A 25,436-nucleotide genomic window follows, 5' to 3' on the forward strand; every position below is an offset into this window, starting at 1 on the left:
AAATTGAGTTAAAAAGGATGTGATAAAGGGAATGATAGAAATATATGAATATGTACCATCATGATATTAGTTTACACAGAGGCAATTATTATTGAGAAATGTCGTACAGCAATGATGTTGAGCAATGAAAATAAAGTGGTGTAAGTAATCTTCTGATAACTCCGACAGTGCCAACCATATGGCTTTGTTGAATTTATTATACAGAGACATAGTAGAATGTCCAATTTATTTCTCATAAACTCAGACAATCGAAATGAAATTGTTTTGAAATAAGTACTTCAATTTTCACCTGTTGGAGTTGTCAGAGAATTACAGACACTGAAAATGAAATTTTACCCACAATACCTCCAAGAAAAAACGTCTTGACATGTTTTAAATTATTTTGATGCACTATTATTTATTTATTTTGAACAATATAAACATTTTTATTAGGTTAGATTTACTTTATATTTTAGTTTTATTGCATTTTTAACCCCTTTTCATTCCAACGCAAGTTTATTTTTCTGAACTTGAGAATGAATGGACTTAAAATGCGTTTAAGTGAAATATAAAGATTCAGTTCCTCTTTTGTTTAAGTCATATTTTTTTTTTTTTTTTTGTATAATTAGTGGTAATTACATTGCAATCACATGATCTTATTACCCAAATCCGATTGGTTAATATTGTTACTTTCAACTGATCAACCAATCAGAGTTCCCAAGCCTAAAACTAGAAATGGTTTGGATTGTCAACTGGAAATTATTGATGCAGTAGGCAATTGAAAGAAAGGATGTATAGGACATCAAAACATACACAGAAAATATGGACGAGAAATTTTTTGTAGTCCTGTAGACTTTTCAGAATCTAGACCCCTTTCATTAAAAATTTTACTTTCACTTTCACCTTGATTAATTTGAATTCTAAGAATAGTTGAGAGAACAGGACTTTGGACCTTACGTCTTTGTGATTTAATTGTTGTTTTTTCCTTGATTATTTCAAGTTACGATTTGAAATTAGAATCCTGCTGATGTTCATTTCAATTGAATAAATGAATGGAGTTTAACGACCTCCATTTTAAATTAGATGATGAAAATAAGTTGATGTTCATGTAAAATTTCTGGTTATTTTTAAATTGCACCTGTTGTTTTTGTTTTGATATTGTTTTTGTCGTATTTGTTTTGTGATGTGATTAAGTATTGAATATTGAATGTGAATCTCTATGAGAGCAGAATAATTGAACTTAAATGATATTACAACATGACAATAACAAGATCCATTGTTTCCTAGTCAACAGGCAGCGTATTCACGAAACGATCTTAGAGCTAGGATGTCCTAGGTTCTTATCGTCTAGCATTGATTCTAGGACATTCTAACACTAAGATTGTTTGGAGAATACATGGCCTGATGCATGTCAGGGCTGATGATTTGGTTGTTTTTGCCAGTCATGTTTGTTTGAAGCTCTCAAATGACTGACTGTGCTTTTAAATTTTGGTGCTAATTCTTTTCCTCGTGAATTTTTTCACAGGAGGAAAATCAGCAGTAAGACTTCCATTTTTGAGAAAAAATGTCTAACCTTGAAAATTTTGAGCAACGGCCCAGACTGGCATGTGATATTGACATTACTTGAATAAAAAGTGTCTTCCCATTGAACATATCTATTCTCATAGCATCAAAACATTTCATTTTGTGTCAAATTCTTAATATATGATATGATATCTGAATTGAACAAGTTACTTTAGTAATTTTGGTTTAAATGTCCCCACTGAATGACTACCACATTGCTTGCCAGTCTGATTTAAAGCTTTTTTGAGTCATCTATATGATTATATATATTGTTAACTTGGGGCAAATTTGAACATGGAATGTTGAGCTGTTAAATTGATAATCTCATATCAATGGGTATTTGTGATAATCTGAAAAGATCTCAAGATATTTATGTGGTATTTTGATGCTATGAGATGAGATTATATTTGGATACTGTGATCTCAATATACAATATTTATAATAAGACATTTATAGTATCACAGGTTAAAGTAGGTCAAATAGATTATGCACATGCAAGGATGTTTACAGACAAACTTTGATTACAGTAGGATTGAGAGCTAGCACCTTCACTGGCATTGCTTTTTTTCTTACTTTGAAATTTAAATCCACTATTATTATCTATTTTGCAAATATTTTCCTACTGGATGTGCATAATGATGTTTGTCCGACTTACCAGTATTTATATAATTATTTATTACCCTCCTACTTGTCAACTAGTATACTCGCTGAGATGTATAACTGCTTATTGTAGGTCTGACCTCTGATGAAATGCATGTTTGGTATAGTTGATATAAGGTGTTTACGAGTCCTAACAAGAAACAAGAGTGCTGAAAAAGTAGCAAAGTGAACAGTAGATAAGAGAACATCTCCTGCTTCTAGCACAAGTTTTCAGTACGAAATCCTTATCAGGACAAATAGGTTTTGAATCAGCACATCTACCCAGTTCTTAGGAGCTCATCTTGTTCTGATGGCACGTTTTCAATACACAGCCCCCATCAGGACAAATAGGGTTTTGAATCTGCACATCTACCCAGTTGATAAGAGCTCATCTGTTTTTGATACACAGTCTTTATCAGGAGAACTAGTTTTGCAAATATCACAAAGATTGTATCTTGTGGGTCTGACCGTGTTGCAAGCAAGGTACTGGTATTTGCTGGGTCCAATCGTGCTGGCAGGATGTATCACTGATATATTGTGGTACAGCTTGTCACAATATGGGTATCCAGCCAATAGAATAGGAGAAGCGAATAAGCTGTGATATGCTGAAAATAGAACACATGCATGACTTAAGGACAATTGGTAGGATAAACCACTCTTACAACTGTTAAAGATTGTGCATCATGTGGTACCACCTCTATGACATCATGACCAATCTCTCCTATTATTGGATGACAGCAGCAGAGACTCCAGTATATCTGTGCAATTGTTTAAATCATCCCTGTGTCTGGAAACAGTGAAATCATCCCAATATTTTTTTTTTGCTCAATGCTTTTTCATTTTTTTGGAATTATTGGCCAATTCTCCCTGAAAATGACTGTCTTGAGTTAAGTTGGTTGATTGGCTAATGCTACCCTTGTTATTGCATGAAATCTTCAAAGCATTAATATTATCAGGCCACTTATTTTTGAGTACGTAATACTGATTTGAGATATTCAAGCCAGATTTATTCAGTTCTGCACTACTGACACTGGACTAAGTGGACTGCATGGGTTAATATTGTTTTGAGATAATTGTCAAATACTGGTATGTCCAAGCATAGATATTTGTGCTCATTCAGCTTTCAATCAAAACATAACCACCATTAGTCCACTGGTTTAGGGATTATAAAGAGGCTTTCTTATTCTTTTATGTGCTTCAGGGACACTGATAGCATCAAGTTGCACTGTTCCAATTTTCAGTCAGATGTCTGGTTTCTGCAATTTCTCAAAAAGAGGTGTTTGATGGCATCACCTTAGTTGAAAAGTTATGTCATCAAACACTTAGTTTTAGTGGAATTGCAGGAACCACACACGACTGATTGAAAATTGGAATGGAGCAAATTGTTGCTACCATTGTCCCCAATACACATAAAAGTTTTGGAAAACCTCTTTATAATACCTTTTAACTTTTAATCATAGAAATCGTAAACTAAAAATAAAGTGAACTGGCTGTGAACTGGTTAAGGAAATTCTGATGTGCTAAAATATCCTTGCTTGACCATGTGTTTAGTTTTGAGATACATGTAATTGTGAAATGTATTATTAGAAACCCTGTCTGTGATATACAAGGATTTAAACTGAGTTTATGATATTTTTGCCAAATCCTTTCACCTAGTAAATAGTCTGCACCACTGGAAGTTCTGGAGCTTTATTCTTGAAAACTTAAATTAAAATGATTTTTGTGTTCAAGTCATCTGATTGGTCACTAAAATGATTTAAAATTCAGTTTTGTTAGCCAATCAGATTACTGTATTTCTTCAAATCTGGATGTTATCTAAGTTAAGTTTTCGAAAATAAGGCCCCTGGACAGTAAAAGTTGTCCATCTTGGACCCAAATAGTCTTCTGTCACTGTTGAACCTAATAAAGTGTAAAAGTTTTAAACAACTTGAGTTTTATATATTTGACTTATATCAAAGTTTACGTCAAAGGGAGGCGAGATATCTTAGATTGCCCAAATCCGTCATCTTATGAGATTTTTGCCCGAAAAAACTTGCTTACGGGACTGCTGCTTATTTCTTATATGAATATACCATTTAAGCTAAGCTCAATTTGCCAACAATGTTCTAGAAATTTTGGTCAGAATGCTCATGCCTTATCTCCATTTATTTATTCTTTCTTCTGGTAGTTCATTGTCCTGACTGCCTGTTCTTTGTTTCGTGAAAAATTGTCCAATTGGGGGATACAGGCTGTGTGTGAAACATTGCCCTGTGGACCCCCATATTATAGTGAAACAATTCATTCAGCATTTTTCATCAGTTTCCATAAGCAGAGTGCTATCGGAACTTTCATGGTAGACAATTTGCACTCATACTGTTGAAAACATGGCGGTCAGAGTCAATATTGTGTGGTGGAAGATCACATCGTTTTTAAGCTCAACAATAAGAAACCAAGTGTTGAACATACATAATAATTTATTTCAGCAATAAGCCTGGATATATAATACAATAGTGGTTGAATAAATATGAAGTCTATAAAAATATTGAACAAATAAAATCAACAAGAAAATAAATAAGGGAGGGAATGCTGAATATCACAATGCTGCATGTGGCTTAAAAATATTGGATTAATTTTTGGAAGAATTCTATTCAATGCTTCAAAATATAACTCAAAGGAAGAATTTTCAATAAGTATTAGAGGTAAAATTATGCTGTTCTTAGCATGGTTTAAAATGAGTAATATTTCATAACGTATCAGTTTGAATTACAGTACTACAATTTAATGATATTTTAAGCTGTAGTGTCTTCTAAAATTCAGTTATATTTTAATACTTTTCTTAGCACAATCATATTGATGCTTTTCTTAGCATAGTAAAATGTCATGCTTTTCTTGATAAGTTCTGAATTAATATAATATTGTAAGTTGTATTTTCTGCATTCCAAATCACAGTAATCTTAATAATTCATGCTATACTTAGCACTTTCTAAATCATAGTATAATCAACATCTTTGACAAAATATAAAACTTCTGAATAGACAATTTTGATATTGGTAATATAGGGATGATTATACTTGTAATAAAAGAGCAACACCACCAAGAACCCATCTGCTGGCCTTTTCCTTAGTTTTAAGATTAAAGGTCCAGACATAAGTTGGGCCTCGACTCTTCGTCTTATATACAGGACATTCGTACACATTTCTCGTATCTTGTCGATCAACTGGGATAGCCTTGATAAACATAACTGGCATGGGTGGAGCTAGTTCTTTCAATCTAGCTTCATTGATCATACCAGTCTGTGTGTCCCACCTAGCACCTTCCATGTACAGACCGTGCACGTAAGCGCCCTCTCTTGGAGGTCCGGCCATGTCTTCTCGTGTTTTCTTAGTGACGTCACACTGAAGACACATTCTGTCGAGCGGCCATTCGTTCTTACGAGCCATCTGCTGCATGATAGCTGTCAGGAAGGACTGGGGATTAAAGAAACCTCCCAACCAGACGGCTGCGGGAAGTTGGAAATCAGAGGTCCAGGTTTCAAGTTCTTTCACTCTCTGGAGTAAATCGGCATACCAAGCTCCAAGACCATATAAGGAAGGATAAGCTCTCTTCTGCCATGTTTCTGGTATGGTATCTAAGAACAAGGAATTGCTCAGATCTTCCATATCAGCTGTAATAGTAAGCTCACCCTACAATAAATAAAGATATATTTAGTTTCAGAAATATTACACTATAATTTGAGCCAGTCTTTCTATGCATTGATGTAGTATGGTTTATTCATCTGAATGAAAAATTTGACCAGTAAAGGGATCCTAATCTATCAACTGGACAGTTTGTAGTGCACAGAGCATTCTCTTTGATTCTCATATGATGAGACAATTAATCTACATGAGCCTCAAACTCCCATTAAAAGATCTGAGGGGAATCTTATGTCTACCACCAATCCAATAGTCAAATAACAAGAATGAAATCTTACCTTCAAACCAAGATCTAATTCTTTCAGAGATCTTCTAATCTCAGATGTTAGCATGTTCATTCGTTCACATTCTTGGAAGGCAACAACGATATAGGGTGTTCTTTCTTCTAAGGGTACTTTACCCATAATCTCTAGCATATTGAATTCTTCTGGTAACTTTCTCTACGATCTCATCTAAGATACCTTTAGTCTAAACAATAACAAAATATTTCATTAGTCAGTTAAAAGGGTAGACATTTATAATAAACATTGATATATTTAAGCTTTTACTATATAACAACATTTTGACTGTCATAATGAAGCTTTATTTGAGCTTTCCAATGGACTTCTTTTTTTTTCCTTTTTTCTTTATTTACAAATCTCAGTAGCAGGCCACCAGCACATATTACATATGACAACATAATATATATACAACTATATTACATGAATAAATAATAATGGATTTCAACCCAAAAGCTTAAAGTAAATAGCTTGAAGAATGCCACTTTCGAATTTTGACAATTGCACGTAAAATATTTTTGATCTGTAAGGCTGTAGCATAATGGAGGCAACTACTTTTGTAGATTAATATCATAACTGTCTGGGGCAAACATCCACCCAGAAACCATATTTGATCTTTGATGTCTTGAGATTTAACTTACCTTCTCTTCTCGACTAACACCAGCACCTCCTGAAGCTCCAGCATCACGTGGCTGCATTTCAAACACAGTTCGGAACAAGTTATCAGAGGTTGTTGTTAAGAATTCAATCTCAGCATTAGGATGTAGACCATATAGATAGGGACTCTCTGGTGGTAGAACTTCATCTATATAGGCATGGTAACCTTTATAATCTGTATTGGGTGGAATGGGGAATCCGGGTGCTAAATATAGCTCACCATCCAACTGAAAATAACAAAATTCATTTTATTGGGAATTCAAAACTTTAAAGATTAAAGGCATGCAACAGATAGGAAGAAAGCTTGTATCTGTTCATTATGTGAAAATATGCTTGGTAAAGGTTGATTGACAGTTACTATTTAGCAGAGATAGGGCCCTGACATACAGTAATAAATAGTTAAGCTTTGTCAACTAGAGGAAAGACTGTGGACAACCAACTTAAAATAAACCAACTAGGTAATGCCAGTTGATCTAAAAGCCAAAATATTTTTAGACTCACCATTCCAGCGTGCATGTAAACTTCAAGATATGTTTTACATAATCGTCTATCCCAATCATCTGTAATATGTCCACCATACATAATCTCTCCAAACAGATATCGTAGATCTTCCCATGGTACTTTAGCATTGGCTTCAAGATAGTTGTACAATACGTTGACACTGATAGTCAAATCTCCAGTGTTGTATGGGTAGACTCTGTTCCATCCTTGAGGACCGAACTTTCTTCTTTCGCATACCACAGCATGGAAATAGCAGAGTGCAAAGAGAATACTTTTAAATTCTGTTTCTCGTGCACACATCTCAAGTGTATCCTGGGTGAAGTTATCAAGGGCTTTATGTAAATTGGCGAACATGCCAGTTGGGGGCTCGTTGGTGATCTTGACAGCTGGCTCGAGGATACCTTGAGGGATGATGTGGTATTCGTTACTGGACGCTGGTTCAGCAGATATAAATATACGATAATCTTCATGGGCAACTTCACTGTATTCTTCTAATTTCTTCTCTAATGCTGATAACCATTTACTTACAAGATGGATATTCTATAATGAGAGAAAAATATTGAAAATTAATCTGGAGCCAACTGGAAAATGATTTAAAGAGTTGCTAATGGTTGCCCCAGTTATTGATGCCCAAGGGATACTTGCTCTGGTAAAAGTTGCCAAAATCAAAACTCTCTGAGACCAGTCACAGTGGCATGAAGTTTTTCCATAAGGTCAGGTAAAATGTACTAATTCCCAACATCGAAAAAAAGTAGCCACATGGATATGAAAGGGTGACCATGGCTAACCTTGCTTAATACACCTACAAAAGTATTTATTGGATTTAAAACTAAATAAGTTCTTTACCTGTAGAATGACCCAATGTCCATCTTTAGCAGCAATATCCATAGCTTGTTCAGCCACAACTTCTTGACCTTGTCCAAGAGATATATTGTGGAAGTTCTTATTGTCTTCAGTAAATCCTAGTTTTTTACCAGCAGCTTCTACATCCTTCAGTGGATCCACACCAGGTGATAAGATAAAGAATATTGGTGTGGCTGGTCCGGACTCTTCATAGGATCTCATAAACTCTACAGCTCTACCTTCAACATACTTAGTTCCCATCCTTTCTTCAATGAAATTCCTACAAAAAATATACCAAATATTAAACACTATATCACTCATTGGAATCTACTTAACTCATTGGAATCTTGTGCTTCTTAAAATGAGCCATAATTAATGTTTAAATATCCAATACTGAGTCACTTTTTTTTTTGCACTTGATTTGGCAAGTGAAGGCAGTCAAAGCCTGTGTGTAACACATTCAAATGCAGTAGCTTACCACCTGGTCAATGAGCATCTTTATATCCCAATGAATTTGAGAGTTTTATCAACCAAAGTACATATAGGGAATTATCCTCTCTATCACTGTAATACAATTCAAATATTACCTAATAGCATAAGTCATTCTGTCAGGACGTAGAGCTCTCATCATACATAGTTTCTGTAGGGATGTTTTATTCTTCCATTCTTGAGGGAATTTTTCTTTTTCTGGACATTCACTCTCAACAAACTTCTTCCATCGTTTAGCTGAACCTTCTATATCTCTATCTAGGTTTCGGAATTCTTCCATGGCAGCTAAAGCCTGAAAATTACAATAATAATGCAATATAATCAACTGGATCAAATGCGAGCATACGCTTAAATGTTTCCTGCATAATCTATTATAAGAGGAGCCTATATAACTCTTTTTTCAAAAGAAATAGTGTAGACTAATATTGTGGTCTTAAGATAAGTCTGTAATAAGAGTAATTTCCCCTAGTTGTTGAGAGCCTGACTAAAGACTTTAATGTGTATTAACCTTAAAATTAAGGCCTATCCTAGAAAACAGTCCCAAACAGTTTAAGTATTCTTACCTTAATTCCACCCCAAGAGTTATTATTGAGGAAATCTACAGGTGTGGTAAGATTCTGTACGGCAGGGAATCGGAGTAAGAAATCCAGTTCCACAGGATTAATCTCATTATTCAAGAGAAGAATCTGGAAGGCCATCTGCGTAGAAAAGATAAGTTTATCCTTCTCAAACAGACCTCTAGTGGTATACACTGATACTGAGTAGGTGATACAATCGATCAGGTTTAGAACTCGCTGTTTTACATCTTCAGCTGGTTCGGCTTTATCGATTGCCTTGTCGAATACTACGCTAAAAGCCTGAAATAGAAGGAAGGAAACATGTAATTCAAATAATTCACAGGAAAACTTGATCATTTAGTCAATTTTCTGATGTATAAACAGAGAACCAACATATCTGGCTACTAAAAGGAATTGTCTATTTTTTATTTAATTTATCAGCTGACGGATGTATTTTTTCCACTCAGAGAATTTTAAGAATACATTAAATTCACAAGTAACTGAATTATAACTGATAGCTCTGGGTTAAAAAAAGGCAAATCTATCAGTTTTTCTCAAAGAATATTCTGAAAATGTCCTGTACATACCTTCAATGAAAATTGGTACATAAGATTGATCTTGAGAAGATCATTCATGATGAAGTAGAGTAGAGAAGCTCTGGAGGCAGCTGGTCTGTAATCTTCACGAGCTTTATTAATTTCTACTTCAGTCTTCTTCGCCTCGGCAGCCTTGACTTCAATTTCTGCTGCAGTTCTCTTGGTTGTTTCTAGATTCTCTACGAGTGCGTAATCGCCTAAGAAATTGCCCTCGGCAGCAGACAATCGAGCTAACAAGTTGTCTTCTAATCCTTTCAAGGTGATCTTGAATTCATTCTGTTGGTGAGTCAAATCCAATTTCAGTTTTTCTAAATCTGGTCTTTCTTTGCTGACTACAGCTCCTAACAGCTGTTCTTCAAGACCATCTCGAGTGACGGTGAAATTGATCAACGTGGACTGAGCCTGCATTTCTGGTTTATAATGAGGATTGGCTAATTTGGTTTGGAGAATCAATTTAAAGTCTTTATGATATTCAACTTCTTTGTCTCCCATCTTGATAGCACGTCCCTTCTTAATGGTGTTTCTACCCAACAATGGATCCAATACAGGGTCGATTGATTCTCCAATATTTTCAATCAAGACTACATCACCATTAGTAACAGCTCGTTCAATAGCTTCCAAATAACCTTTAGCTCCAAGTCGGATTACTTTCAGATCTGCACCATATCTCTTCTTGATCCATTTAATACCTTGTAACTGTGGATCAATCATCAGTGGCCATCTTTGACAACTTGTTAGTACAGTAGCGTTTTCTGTGGACATTCTGTCTCCCGGTAAACCTTCGTTATTCCAGGTAGCAATATCAGCATCATCAATCAACAACGCTAATGGATCCAGATTTTCAGACACGATGATATCTTGAGCCTTCTCTTTCAAATACGGTAACCAATACGCATTCATCAAGTCTAAACGGTAGGACTTAGTAAAGCAACCAACGTATGAGATGAAAGCTGTTGTAATGAGAACATCACCAGGCAAACTCTTCTCCTGTTCTCTAAATCCATTAATAGCTTCAGCCCATCTCACATTTTCTGATGCCAGACCACCCACGAGACGATTAGCTAACTCGATAGTTTTAGCAGTCGATTCAGCTTCTTGTTGACAGCGTAATTTCTCAGAGGTAGCTCTTTCGAATTCAGCTTGACACGTAGCAAGAGTGGCTTCCAAATCAGCTACTTTAGCTTTGATGACACGTAACTTTTCTCGAGCAGCAGATAACTCATCGTTGGCTTGTTTCAAGGCCATTCTCTTTGGTTCCACAGTACAGTAGACGTTATAATACATGACAATATTTACAACCCAGGCACACAGACCACCAGCAGCTAGAGATTTGGATTTAATAAATTCTGGTTCAAATTCAGGATCGTTTAAGAAAGGTTGGACAGCTTTCAGACAACTTTCGGGGATATTATCCTTATCGTAGTTAATTAGGTTATCTAAAAAGGCATCCACCTTATTCATGATTGAGCTCTTTGCAGACTTCCAACTCTTGTCTTTGGGTACTTTACCACCTGGTGCTAGTAAACACATGACGGCAGCAGTAACATTGGTAACAGCAGTTGGAGGTGAGCCAAAAGATTTTAACTCAGTCAAATTATTCTGAAATAGAAAGGAAATAGAAAATATGAGATTCATGGACTACATGGGATGCCAAATTTACACACCCACAGATGAAAAACATGATCATTGATAAAAGGACTTTTAGAAGTGAAGTTATTATGACAAAATTCTAAATCAACAATATCAACTGGGTAGATTTTCCAAAAAGGGCCAAACACATGCTTTTGAAGTTTCATTTCAGATAAACTATTAATTATTTATAGAAAAAACAATACTTAGAACATCTAACAGGCCATTTTTCAGAATCTGTAACACAAATTGTTCAAGCTCAAATTTGGTAAAAAATGAAATGAAATGAATGTTTTACGTCCTACTTTTCTGCACCATGTGGGCTAATGAAGATGGGCAACGCCATGCAGGGTGCAATGAGGGAAATTTTGCCAGGACAGCGGCATTAGCCTGCTCTTTTTCGATTTCCAACTGTCGAGTGTCAAATTTGGTAAAAAAAAATACCTTATTTAATGTATTCAAAGCCTCTTTAGCAGCAAGCAGAGCAGGTTCAGCTTTGGCTAAATCTCGTTCACAATCAGCAGCTTTTTTCTCGACTTCTACCGTAATTTTTGATACTTTCAGTTCTTCTTCATCAGCAATAGCTTTCTCTTTACCGACTTTCTCAGTTTCAGCTCCGACCACTTGAATCAATTTATTAGCATCTTCATTCTTCTGGGCTAATTCTACTTCTTGAGAGGCCAGTTTTGACTTTAAATCATCCACCTGAGAGGCGGTACTTCGGAGTTTTTCTAAACCATTTTCCAAACGGACAATCTTAGCCTGTAATTCCTTGTTTTTGATACCCAGTAAATTATGGTACAAGTTGATTAACTCCAAGAAACTTTTAGGTGTGGTGTAATTGTAACGTCTTTCATTGGTTAAATACAAGTGACTGATTTCGTTTACAGATTTTTGGACGTAAGCCATGAATTTGGCTATGGATACTTTCATATCACTCTGAAAAAGTAAAAGTGAATGAATTTAAAACTTATGGTTATATCAAATTTGCTGTTTACTTTTCTGTGTCAAACTTCAGACACGCATTATTGAAAGAGATTCTTGTACTATCTAAAGGTATTCGATAGATGTGATAGACTGAACCAAGACCAGCAGGTTAGAAGATGTGATAGACTGAACCAAGACCAGCAGGTTAGGAGATGTGATAGACTGAACCAAGACCAGCAGGTTAGAAGATGTGATAGACAGAACCAAGACCAGCAGGTTAGAGAGCCACTGGTGGTTAACATATTGTGCCGTTTATCATCATAAATAAGAAAAGATAACAAAGGACTAGCATTCCAAATGACAAAACTAGCAGCTAATGAACTTTATGAGGAAGTATTTCATAATGAAAAGTAGTATAATACTTAAATAATACTTACTGGTAACAGTTCTATATCATCCAAGAATCTAGCACTGACAGAGGTCAAAGCCTCTTCAGGCCATTCATGAAACCAATCAATAGCAGAACAGTTGGTAATAGCAGGGAATTTACGACTTCTGACACGTAGAGTTGCACCAACTGGTGAGAAACACAATACCACCTGAAATCAAATATAATGCCATTTAAGTCTTATGGAGTTACTTGCCCTTGTTGTCATGTGCCAATACATGAGATCGCCTCTGAATGATAAATGAAGCATGGCAGGACTGAAATCTGGTTTTATTATCTATGTGAATCCAAGATAGCATCAATTGAAGGCAGAGGTAGGTTCTATTTTTTGCCCAGATAACTTGAGCACTACACTCATCTCAAGTTTTGAAAAACTGGCTCTTGCATAAAGAACAAGATTATGAACTTTTTCACAAGCTGCACATCATTATGTATTTCAACCATAATCTCACCTTCAATGTCTTTCTAACTTTCTCAATAAAATATCTCCAACAATTCTCTCTTGTGTCTTCTAACCCTTGACCTTTGACTTCATTTCTTACTCCACTGATAACCTCTTCAATTTCATCATCGGCAAATAAATCAGGAATTTCACCTGATGCTAGTAAATCATTGATCAATACCAGGAACCGTTCATCTGGTACTTGAGCGTCTGTCATTAAAAACATGGTGCCTACACCCTTGATTCCAGTCTTTTTATACAGAGCTGCGATATCGGTCTTCAGATCCACGATACTGTAGCCTTTACGTAAGGTAATCTGGAAGACGTCTAAACTACTAATAAACGCAGCTAACCGTGATAAACTTTGTTTACCACTTCCTCCCACACCAATTAACAAGGCATTTCCACGAGGTGATTCTAAGATACGATTAATACGACAAATATGTGACATGGCATCTTCAAACAACACTAAGTTCATAGCGGCATTCAGTTCATTATAATTATCTAAGGCTTCCACTAATATTTTATTAAGTTCCTGCCAGCTGGCAACATTGGAATATTTAGGTTCACCAATACCCTGGGCAAAATGGCAGAACAGATTTGGTGTTTGGAACACTACAGCTTCATCTATATCCTGAAATAAAATTTTTTAAATGTATGAAAGAAATAAATTGAAAATTTTCAAGAGCGTACTGTCTAGTTTCTTATGCAAACTTCAGAAAGGCAAATTTCTATCAAATTCATAAAATATTTCAGAATATTACATGATATTGAACTTTTTTGTTTTGATTTTACAAGAAAACAAGGGGCACCTGAACTTGCTATTACTATGTTATAGTGACTTGTCTTAACAAAACTGTTCTACAATTAACTATATATAGTTCTATAAAGTTATGTCTTACCTCAAATGTCTTTTTAACAACATCTTTCTGTACTTTATCAAACATTTCAATATCCTTTTCATCAGTAAGTTTATCATGATAGACACGAGCTGACTCATGGAGCCACAGTTTAATTAAGTCAGCTGGCGTCTTGGCACATTCACTTGTAGAGAATAATATACCCTACAAAACAAGATACAATAATTTTCGCATTCTCTTTTCTTCAATAGGACGTAAAACTCCATTCATTTCATTTCATTTTTCTTCAAGATATCATTGATTATTAAGCAATATTAGTCTATTTTTCATGCAGTAACGTATGAGTGAACAGTTTGTCCACATGTGACATTATTTTAACACTATCTGCACAACAGGCAACACTTCTGATTTTATTTTAGCTAAGTGGCTTCAATTATTATCTATTCTTCGAACATGGTTTCAGTTTGGATACCTTAGGGCCTTCGATGTACATAAATGGGATGTAGTTTAAGGTCCTACTTTTTTGCAACTTGGGCTAATAGTAACAGGTAGACCAGGCTATGTATTCTCGAAACTATCTTAGCTCTAGGATGTCCTCTTCTAACATCGATTCTAGGATGTCCTAAGTTCTTATCTTCTAACATTGATTCTAGGATGTCCTAAGTTCTTATCTTCTAACATCGATTCTAGGATGTCCTAAGTTCTTATCTTCTAACATTGATTCTAGGATGTCCTAAGTTCTTATCTTCTAACATCGATTCTAGGATGTCCTAAGTTCTTATCTTCTAACATTGATTCTAGGATGTCCTAAGTTCTTATCTTCTAACATCGATTCTAGGATGTCCTAAGTTCTTATCTTCTAACATTGATTCTAGGATGTCCTAAGTTCTTATCTTCTAACATTGATTCTAGGATGTGCTAGCGCTAAGATCATTTCGAGAATACCAGGCCTGAATATGGACAACTATTTATTACAAAATGTTATGTTTCGTATTATCCAACACTATAAGTATTAAAATTTGAGTAAGCTTATCTTACCTGGAAGATGTTAGATAAGTCTCTAAGATTGAAGATATAATGGAATTTAACGGCAGTAGGTAGGAAGGTAGTGGTGACTTTAGAATGGAGAGCCAGAGCACCGTTAACTAAAGGCTCAGTAAACTTCTGTACAGCAAGAGGGAAATTATTCATTTGTAAATGTTGAGATAAGATGGAAGTGTAAATTGTCTTCAAGGCATCTTGATTGGGGAAACTCAAAGCAAACACACAGAAATGACGCTGAAAAAATAAATTACCATATTATATTATGGTTAACATATATAATGGTTTGAATTCTTCCATAGAATGCCTGGCAGTCACAAAAATATTCCTTTCTCTATGAAAAGCATGCAAATATTAGGTTTTCCTGATTGCTGGCAACCAACAGGGTTCTACGATATTTGGATCAATGAATATTTTTCTGTTAATGAGTTTTTGAATATTGACAGGGAATATATAAACGAATATTTATATCTTACAAACAAGCAAAAGACACTCTATGAAAATTTTTGACCAACCCTTATTCAAATTCTGAACTCAAATAATTTCTTTCTTCCTAAGTAATCACTTACCTGGAGACGGGAATCTATAGTAAAACTACCAGCAGTAGGATTCATACAGGCTACATATTGAGTGTTGTGGATTTCTTTCAATGATAATTTAGTTCTATCATACCAATGACCATGGTCAATATGTTGTCTAATCAATGTATGAGGTTGGACTGTGAAATATTTGTCAACCTGAAACAGACAGATGAAGTTTTACTACTTTAATAAAGAAAAGATATGCAACAAATACTATTCATGCCAATGGATCCAGCTGTAAATGGGTGTGGATAATTTGGAAAAGATCACTTCCAAGACCAGATGGTAGAAGAATCCTTGGAATACCATAGTGATTATCCTTGAGAAAGATGGAGTGCGTTCTTTCAATATCAAAGCATCATCGCCATTTCATGGTAGTTACGTATTAGACTAGCCTGAACTATTCTTATGTGTACGAACTGTACTTGTTGAATTACCTCCCCCTGCACGTGCATGTAAATTCATTCGTATTATTATTGTCATACTGTAAAACCGCCATCTTTACAATACAATATCTAACATCATTGATTGAAGAGTTTTCCCTTTAAGTGTGCCTGATTACTGACTGGCGTGGTGGCAGCAGCTGGGATTTCAGTTACCAATGACCCCACTGTTCTAGTCAGGATGGTACGTATTAAGAAATTCTGCAATTCACTGAGTATGTGTACATACTGGACTAGTTCAAGCTAAGCCTACCTCTGGCATGTTCATATCATCAACAAAGTAGATCAATCTTCTTGTACCAGGTGGACCATAATTTCTACCAGCTTTCTTCTCTAATGGTTTTTCCAGAACTCTTTGTAACATCTCGGAGGTAGTGTAGAAATTGAAGGGTACGTTAGTCACCATGTATTCCTCTGATAAGTTAATCAGTTTATCACCCATTAGTACTGTTTTACCAGTACCGGCATTACCTACTAACATGACTGGTCTCTTCTTCTCAACCAACATGTCGAGGAAGTATTTTACTCGGATTGTTTCAGCAGTATGTACCATGGCAGCCTGGAACAAATCAGAAGAATATCATGAAAATATATTCCAGACAGAAATTATGCTATAAGTAATTCCCCTACACTACTTTCTTGATGTCAAACTTGTTATAACACTGTGTATACAGGTCTTCATTGTTTTTTATCCCTTTCTTTAGGTTATAAAAGTATTTTCCAAATCATTGACATTGATCTTCATCATGTTTTTCTGTCAGTTGTGTGAATTGGTGTTCAGATTAGGGCAGTTGAAAGGTGGCAAGTTACTATTCAACAGAAGGCACTGACAAGGCATAAAGCAGTGTTCACTATTGTAGGTAGAGAGACATTGAATGATATTCAAAGACAGAAGTAACGGTAGTTAGACCTACTTGTAATGGAATATCAGGGTCTAATTCGAATGTAGGAACTCGTTTTGTCCATAATTCAAATTTCTTAGTTTCAGCATCAATATAATAATCAAACACAGTTCCTTGATGGGGGAATTTTATGGTTTTGAAATCTGTCGTCCACCATTTTGTAAATTCTACTCTGTGATCAGCCAACTGAAAGAAGAAAGATGACCATTTTAGAAATGATTGACAAATGCTTATCAGATGCTTTTGGATGGTTTTAATGGTTATGCCGATTTCAGATATTGATTTTCGAAAAAAGGACACATACCTGATCCTGGAACATAACACCACCAAACGCCCAGACGCAGGCAAATACAAAATATAACTCATATAGTTCTTTAGCACAATCTGGTGGAGTATTTTCTGGTGTCAGTAAACATTCTAGTAAGTAACATAACATCTGGATATGACTGATTTCAGCTATAGGTGTAATCTTTTTAAACCTATGTCTCATCACTTCCAAACAAGTCGGTACATATTTATCAAAGAGAATGGTTAAATTGGCTCTTTCTGACTGGACTTCTCTGGTATCTATCCAGCTTTGTACATAACTATAATAAGAAAAAACAGAGTTTTAAAAAAGTTATTCTATTTCTCCTCAGGGCTTCACAGAGCTTGTCTGAATTTCTAAGAAAAGATTTGAAAGTTAGATACCCTTCAATTTCATAGTTAGGTGGAGAGTTAATAATTTAGCTAAATTGATTATCACTAATTACTTGTTATATATTGAACATATCCATACTGAATATATAGTTTCATGAATAAAAAATATTATGAACTTGCATCTGATGGGGTTAATAGAAATAAGGGCCAGTGCTAAATTCCCTGATCTAAATTGATAAGAATTAAAAACCAAAACTTACGGATTCCATCCTAAATCTTGAGGATTAACAAAGAGAATACCAGCTCGGGACACGGTGGCTGGGGTAGCAGTTTTAAGATGGCTGATTTCAAACAGCAATCTCATACATGGTGTGAGTGGAATACGTTCGTTACTGGCCAACGTGAGAACTTTATTATCATCCATGACAGTATTCAATGATTCAATCCACATAGGATCAATATCACCATCCAATACGATCCATTTCGGAGCGTCACCTGTCATATTGGCTAAATCTCTCATTACTACTGAGAATAAACCTGAAATAGAGAATAAAATGGAGTTTTATATCCTGTTTTTCTGCACAGTATTGGTCTGAAGAAGATGTGTAATGAGCACAGAGGGTAGTATCCTACTCCTAATGAATGGTTTATGACATACCAATGTGCACTGAAGTACCCTTTTTCACCATTTCAACTGGGGTCTGAGAGTGCACACTCCACAGCAAATATGGCTGAATCAGCTGCCCTGTTTAAGGCCTCGAGCAAAAAAGCCCAAAAGGCACTTCTATCTCAACCTCTTCTGGGTTGAACCACAGAATGTAAAAAAAAAAAAAGGTGTGAGATTTTGAAACTAAAAAAGAAGCAATTCCCAAACTTACCATCCTTCCATTCTCGTGTTGCTGGATTAATCACACCAAACAATTCATCATTGGTGACAGCTTTAGGGTCAAGGTCGATAGCTATAGGTTTCTTGCCTTGATTGCGGTAAGTTTTAATCAGGGTGTTCCATACCCCACTCTTACCAGTTCCAGTATTACCCAATAAAAATACTGAATGTCGTACTTCAAACAATTCCTGAAGCTGAACGACCTGAAATTGACCAAGAAAAACCATGGCATCAAATGTCTGACAATTTTGCACTAAAATTACAAGGACAATGGGTAATGGCCAAGAAAAATTATATTAGAATTCCAACTGCACTTTACTGGCCTAAAGAACAGGCTAAATGAAATGATCTTTGCGCTAGGATATCCTAGAAACAGTGTTTGACGTTAAGACTTTGGGATATCCTAGAAACAGTGTTTGACATTAAAACCTTGGGATATCCTAGCATTAAGATCGTTTGAGACTAAGTGGCTAGCAGTATACAGTGTGTCTTGAGTGTACTTAGTCAGGAGAGAAGCATAAGATATCCTTTTCAAATTCACACTGTTGAGTGGAGAGTAATTTGATATTTTTTGTTCCAATTTACCTTTAAGATAAAGTTGTCTTCTGGTTGTAGTTTTTGATCCAATGTGGCTTGTTTGATTTGGCCTTCAAAGTCCAAGTTACGTTTACGTGGGACATCCAGAGCAGGGAAGAGATCAGAAATCAATCCCATAAAGACTGGCATATCATCTGCTACAATTTTGGGAATATTGAAATCTCTCAAAGCTCTCATCAATACCTGAAAATATTTATAGGTGTTTAAATTACAAGGATAAGATGCATTCTGACAACAACTAAAAATTATAACGAGTAATCCAAATGTTCAATTTCAGGCCAGTAGACAATAACTGCCTCAACTAACTCATCTTAATTGTTTGGAATATACAATGTTGTTTAAAATATAACGATATGTTACCTGATCTTCAGGACGACCAGGGTCACTTCTCTTCAACGAACCAGCAACCACCAATACTGATTTAATAGCACGTAAACCCCAATCATAATGATCCTAAAATTTATATAAAATGCATATAACTATTACTAAAAAATATTTAACGATCTTGTGTCAGATATTTTATTCTGTTTTATCAAACTAGAACTAGGTCTATACATCGGCTTTTCATGTGTATCAAAGACACTAGCATTGAACTTGAGGGGCACCATTCCAATTTTTAGTCAGACACGTGTGATTCTTGTCATACCACCAGAACTAAGTGCTTTATAACATCAAAAGCTTTGACCCTTAAATATTAGCAACTTTTGCAATAGTAATGCTATCATTCATTAAATAATGACTGCTTCTCACTCTGGACAATAATCTGAAGATGATATTCTCACCTGTTTGGACAGTAATTCTTTACATAAACTGTATAATGTAATAAATTTACGAGCTAAAAGTCTGGCTTCTAAGAAACCTTCAGCTACCAACATAATTTCACAAATCAATTCAAAATCTGGTACAACCATAGCACATGGCCTGAAATGCAGAAATAGAATTATTTTTAAGATTGTGTGATGACAGCCATAATATTTAACAGTTCACCCTTCTAACGCACCTTATACCACTCTGTGCCAGAGTCAGTCAACTGGGCAACATGTTCAGTAAGACGGCTGGGTTGATAATGTTAGTTTGACATTTTAGTTTTGCAATAGAATGTCAGATATTTTAAAGTTTAAACTAGAACTACAGAAAGATCCATACGAAGAAGTTTGTCCAAAGACCATCTGGTAGAAAGGATCTTCGTGAACCTAAGTTGTTATCCTTATGATGTTTTCATTCTTTTAATCAAGGCAAACTATAAATATAAAACTCACCTAAATAAGGCTTTCAGATTTTCTGGTAATTCAGTTCTTCCAGCGTAACCTGGATTCATAGTAATGAAAATACCAACGCTAGGAACCATGCGGATCACCTCACCAAGGAAATTAAAGATGTCTTTTTTATCTCTGATAGCATCTTGAATACATTTCACCTGGACAGCTACTACAGATAACACTTCTACTGAGATACGATTAAATTCATCAAAACAACCCCATGAACCAGACTGAGCTAAACCTTTATAGATATTACCAATAGACTGAAATAAATACATTATATACAGTTAATCATTATAATTCATACAGTAAATAACAGGTATTTGATATACCTCCTATGAGAAAGGTTCATAAGCTTCTACCAATGTATTGCCAAACAGTAATTTTGGATTTCAGATTTTGTTTTACTGTTCAGATCATTAGTACTTAGAGTATTTTTTATTCAAGTAATTACAAGATTCACAAAGAAAATAAGGTTGACAAAATGCAAATGGGAGCTGAGAAGTAAATACAACTAAAAAAAAACCTCATATGGCCATAGCCCCTCAAATTATCATACTCTGAGAGGGGTTTTGTACGGCGTCTTATGGTCTTATAGTCAATGTTGTTTGAAAGCATCAAGAGAATAGGAATTCTTGTTTAGAGTGTAAATAACCATCATACCTTGTAGTCCATCTGTTCAGAGCAGTTGAAGACGTATACCATAATACCCAAAGCACGACCTAAATCTTTAGTAGTCTCTGTTTTACCAGTACCAGCAGGTCCTGCAGGAGCTCCACTCATTACTAAATGGAGAGACTGGGTAAGTGTGATATAACATCTGAAAAAAGAATTAAAAATGAACATAACTATAAGATTGTAAGCTAATGAACTGTATCAAACTAAAAGCAGCCAAAAGCAGGAACTGGAATTTTGTAAGAAAGACACAAGACTCAATAACCTTTAACTCTTTTTCAAATTCTTCATAAAAAGCTTACATTTGTTTTAGAACTTTCTTTAATTGATTTAATAACAAGAAATTGGAACATACCTATCAGTGAGGGGTGTAATGACCAATCTCGGTGTGTTACCTAAATACTCATGAGAGTATCTGAATTGAGCGTCACAGATGTTGGCGAAGCAATCCACCTGATTATCATCCCAGCGATGTCGAAGCTGTGACAACCACAAGAAAGCCTGAGAACTGTCTATTTTCTGTGTAATCATTTTGGCCACGACATCACGAGCATGTACATCAATAGTACAAATTGTCATGATTTTTTGTCGATCGCCAGAAGACAGTTTTCCGATTAACATGGTAATCAAAGAATTCAACTGGGTGATCTGAAAATAAAGGAGAAAATTTCTTAGCAATGACATTCTAGGTTGCAGCATACAACAAACATTTTTCAAAGCTAAATAACTAAATTCTTACTGAAACAAAATATGCAATCGTGGATTCTGAATCTGATATATTTCTAATGATTTTTTGCAATGTATCACCAAATGGACAAATTATAGCTAATGCTAAATGAATAATGCTAGCACCAATGTGAACCTTAACCACAAAAGAAATGGAAAGATAAGTTGCAAGTGACACAAATAAAACTTACTTGTTTTTTGTTGTAATCTTTCAAGGCATTTTCATAACCTTCTTCTAATCTACCAAAAGCTATATTGACTTCTGTTGTCCACCAGATCTGGGTACCACACAGAGCAACTTGAGCAGGATAATCAAACAGCCATTGATCTCTGGGTTTCTCTTCATAACCTTGTACAGCTTCATTCAATTCATGTAATACTGTAGCTTTCATGGCTTCTAATAATCTATTTAACCAGCTTTCAACCTGTAAAGCAGAATTCAGAAATGAAATTTTGCATCTTACTACCTTAGTAAGGTGTTGATGCAATGGAAGGATTTGCTGGAGTAATGGTTATGCTGTCCCATGAGGTTTTAAGTTTTGGACTATCTATTTTTTTCTTAGAATTCCAACAATGAAATCTACCCAAAGATTCCTTGTTTTCTTTCCTTCAATAGTATGGGATAATCTTTTCCTATAGTGAACAAAATGCAGAAGCAAGTATGACACCATTCTCAATTGACATTTAAAAGCTAGAATAAAATAACATACCTGTCCATTGAGATCACATGGTTTATTCAGAGTGACAAACTCTCCATCTTTACTGTACATACCGAGAGCTGATTTCAATTCATTATCACTAGAATCTTTCTCAAATTTCAATGAAGCCAAACTGTCAAATAATTTGGTTAAATGACGAGCAACCTACAAAGCAGAAGAAAAGCATTGAATATTATGTTTACTGTTTACTTTTCTGTACCTTATTTTGCTGATGAAAATTTGCAATGCAGTATGCATCAAAATACACAACACCCACTTGCTTTTCAGCAATGGAAGGAACACATAACAAACAAGACCTCCGAGTTCAATTTCAATGACTGGATAACATTCAGACATAAGTCTCTCTAACCCGATTCACCTGACAATATGAACATCATTGCATCCCAGTAACAAACTTCATTGATCTTCATAAGCAGTTGACCAAGATAAGATAAGATTTATTGCATATAGGCACTGATGTTGGCACATGACTTTGATATTTGGTTAGTCCCCCTACATCGACTGTCACAGAATAGATAAATAAGAGTTACTTACAACTGGAGGATTGTTGCCGTTAGACAGAATATCCAATAAATCGGCAGAGGATACGAAGTAGAATCTGGGGAAAGCCAAACGTTTTGTTTCTAGATATTCAGCTAAGGCTTTCTCACACAAGTTAAGTTGACCTTGTAAGGTATCTAGTCGTTCGTATAGTTTTGGTTTATTGGTAGCTTCTACACAATTCTTGGTGACTTCTACTTCGCCAACCAATTCCTGTAATAAACAATTTATATATTTTATCATTCAAAAATACAATCAACTAAAACTGTATAGGAGATTACTAGAACTTGTACAAGGGCATAATCTGGTAGGGAGAATCTTTATGTACAGTAATGGTAAAATATCCAAGCAGGCAAATGTAGGGGGTCTATTGACTTTTGCACAATATGAAGTTTTTAAGACAAACAATATACTATAGTCTTTAAAACTAATTGTACCTGACCATTGAAGAAATAAATGAAATAATCTACAAGAAATTAAAATGCTTTAAAAAAATTAACAAAGAAACTAACCTTGAAATCATTATCAATATTATCAAATCGTTTAGAATCTTCTGGCAGTTGATTTCTGATATCTTCAGACCCAATAAAGATACTTTCTAAATGAGTCCACGTTCTCTGAACCTCCATATAGATAGAGATAACTTGATCAGCTGTGGACAGTTTCTTCTGCCAGTTAGATACTTCTGATAAGAAATGTGCAATGTATTTGGAAGTCATCATGTTTTGCAGTTGTACCTGAAATAACAAGTAAATAATTTTTACTGAGGCAACACTCTTCTGTATGGTTCCCTACATACAGAGAAAAGAATCTCAAATATTTATCAATGAAAACAGGAAACGGGTTTGAAAAATACAAAAGTACATTTTGAATTATCATGTGAAAGGCAGACGAGACATCCATGTTAGAAAGACATTGCAAAATTTCTGATTTGTAGCAAATATTCCATGACTTACCTGATTATCTTCAAGTGTTTCAATCAATTCTTCACTAGCCTTTAATATTGTAATACTAGTACGAGGATGTTTGTCATGTTCAAATTCCATGGTGGACCAAGTCACATCTAATTCCTTCAAGACCTTCTCCATAGACATTTCCTTTACTGCCTTATCCACTATAGTTCGGACTTCCTCTTCATAGTTATGTAGATTGAGAGACAGGAGATCAGCTAATGTTGTACTTTCATCCATCATAAATCGTACCTGAAACAAAGTATGATATTGTCAAATATGTTTACTGGATATGCACAATGCAATATTACAGCACAACTGAGATGGATATAACAGCTTTAAACAAATTTGATTAGCAAATATAACCAAGTAAGAAGCCCAAGGCCTGGAGACATGCAGAACTATGACGAGGCAATAGAATAAAATTGGTTGATCCCATATTGAAACTCCAATCAAACATGAGATCAAACACTCCTCAATAAATATAAAACTATACCTTTGTGGCAGCCATAAGTTGTTGCCAATGTCTCTCTCTGATAGCAGGATTCTGTAGTTCACCGACGGCTCGTAATGACGTTAACATATTCTTCACCATATTCTCAACGCCAATATAGGAATCCCAGGCTCGCATTTCTTTATCTAACATACGGATATCTTTAGCGAACTTTTTACAATCCATGTCCATCTGTTCAACATTGATTTCTTTCCAAGGTGTGGTTTTCCAGTCATCAATGCTGCTCTTGACAATAATAACATAATCCCACAAGGTTTTGAGTAGTTTGATTTCTTTGCGACATTGTTTCAGTTGTTTGAAGTCTGGTATGTTGACTTCAAATAATCCTGCTGATTCTAACAACTGAGCCATATTACGTTCCATTTTACTAATCTCTTCATGGTTCTATAATATAAATAAAATATGGTTTATTCAATGATAAATTTTGACAAATAAGTTTCTTAAGTTTATTGGAAAACCAAACTGAAAAATGAGCCCCTTGAGATGTCTTCTTTGAGTATTATACATTACAAAGACTATATAGAAAAAAAGTAAAATTTAAGAAGTTAAAGGCAAGATCAAATAGTGTGCAGAATCGCTTATTATACAAAACAGTTTTGCATGTATGCACAAGTGAAAAAGTACAGTCCAACATGAGATAAGAGACAAGAAAGAAGAATAAAGAAGCAACTTACTCTGTCAAGATACATGTAAGGTTGTTCACAATCAAAACTAAATGGTTTAATAGATCGGAATCGTTCTCGGAATTTATGTTGTTCAACATCAAATGAAGCACTCTTTCTGCGTATATTGGCAACTTCATTGGCTTGTAATGGTGCCATCTGTTGTTTCACTGTTATGGCGATCTTCTTGGTATTGTTCCATTGTTCAGGTAGTTCCTGCAAA

General features: G+C 35.1%; 1 protein-coding gene across 1 annotated transcript in view; it reads right to left on the reverse strand.

The window, feature by feature from the left end:
- Positions 1-4,616: 4,616 nt before the first annotated feature.
- LOTGIDRAFT_230271 (hypothetical protein) overlaps positions 4,617-25,436 on the reverse strand; it is a gene marked incomplete at its 5' end in the record, with an annotated part of 28,910 nt that continues 8,090 nt past the window's right edge. The window contains 33 exons of the mRNA XM_009047242.1: positions 4,617-5,843; positions 6,131-6,259; positions 6,297-6,320; positions 6,772-7,014; positions 7,289-7,828; positions 8,135-8,411; positions 8,719-8,912; positions 9,184-9,477; positions 9,765-11,372; positions 11,847-12,341; positions 12,767-12,928; positions 13,230-13,853; positions 14,122-14,283; positions 15,118-15,357; positions 15,690-15,857; positions 16,398-16,703; positions 17,059-17,232; positions 17,351-17,633; positions 17,946-18,222; positions 18,564-18,774; positions 19,157-19,351; positions 19,529-19,621; positions 19,951-20,089; positions 20,428-20,690; positions 21,091-21,247; positions 21,458-21,750; positions 22,020-22,253; positions 22,539-22,691; positions 23,082-23,300; positions 23,600-23,824; positions 24,044-24,289; positions 24,534-24,935; positions 25,226-25,429. Of these exons, the coding sequence (XP_009045490.1) occupies positions 5,226-5,843; positions 6,131-6,259; positions 6,297-6,320; positions 6,772-7,014; positions 7,289-7,828; positions 8,135-8,411; positions 8,719-8,912; positions 9,184-9,477; positions 9,765-11,372; positions 11,847-12,341; positions 12,767-12,928; positions 13,230-13,853; positions 14,122-14,283; positions 15,118-15,357; positions 15,690-15,857; positions 16,398-16,703; positions 17,059-17,232; positions 17,351-17,633; positions 17,946-18,222; positions 18,564-18,774; positions 19,157-19,351; positions 19,529-19,621; positions 19,951-20,089; positions 20,428-20,690; positions 21,091-21,247; positions 21,458-21,750; positions 22,020-22,253; positions 22,539-22,691; positions 23,082-23,300; positions 23,600-23,824; positions 24,044-24,289; positions 24,534-24,935; positions 25,226-25,429 (9,852 nt within the window). The 3' untranslated portion in view covers positions 4,617-5,225. The remainder of the gene's footprint in view (positions 5,844-6,130; positions 6,260-6,296; positions 6,321-6,771; positions 7,015-7,288; positions 7,829-8,134; positions 8,412-8,718; positions 8,913-9,183; positions 9,478-9,764; positions 11,373-11,846; positions 12,342-12,766; positions 12,929-13,229; positions 13,854-14,121; positions 14,284-15,117; positions 15,358-15,689; positions 15,858-16,397; positions 16,704-17,058; positions 17,233-17,350; positions 17,634-17,945; positions 18,223-18,563; positions 18,775-19,156; positions 19,352-19,528; positions 19,622-19,950; positions 20,090-20,427; positions 20,691-21,090; positions 21,248-21,457; positions 21,751-22,019; positions 22,254-22,538; positions 22,692-23,081; positions 23,301-23,599; positions 23,825-24,043; positions 24,290-24,533; positions 24,936-25,225; positions 25,430-25,436) is intronic.

Source organism: Lottia gigantea (assembly GCF_000327385.1).
Source record: "Lottia gigantea unplaced genomic scaffold LOTGIsca_11, whole genome shotgun sequence".
NCBI classification, from domain to species: Eukaryota; Metazoa; Mollusca; class Gastropoda; family Lottiidae; genus Lottia; species Lottia gigantea.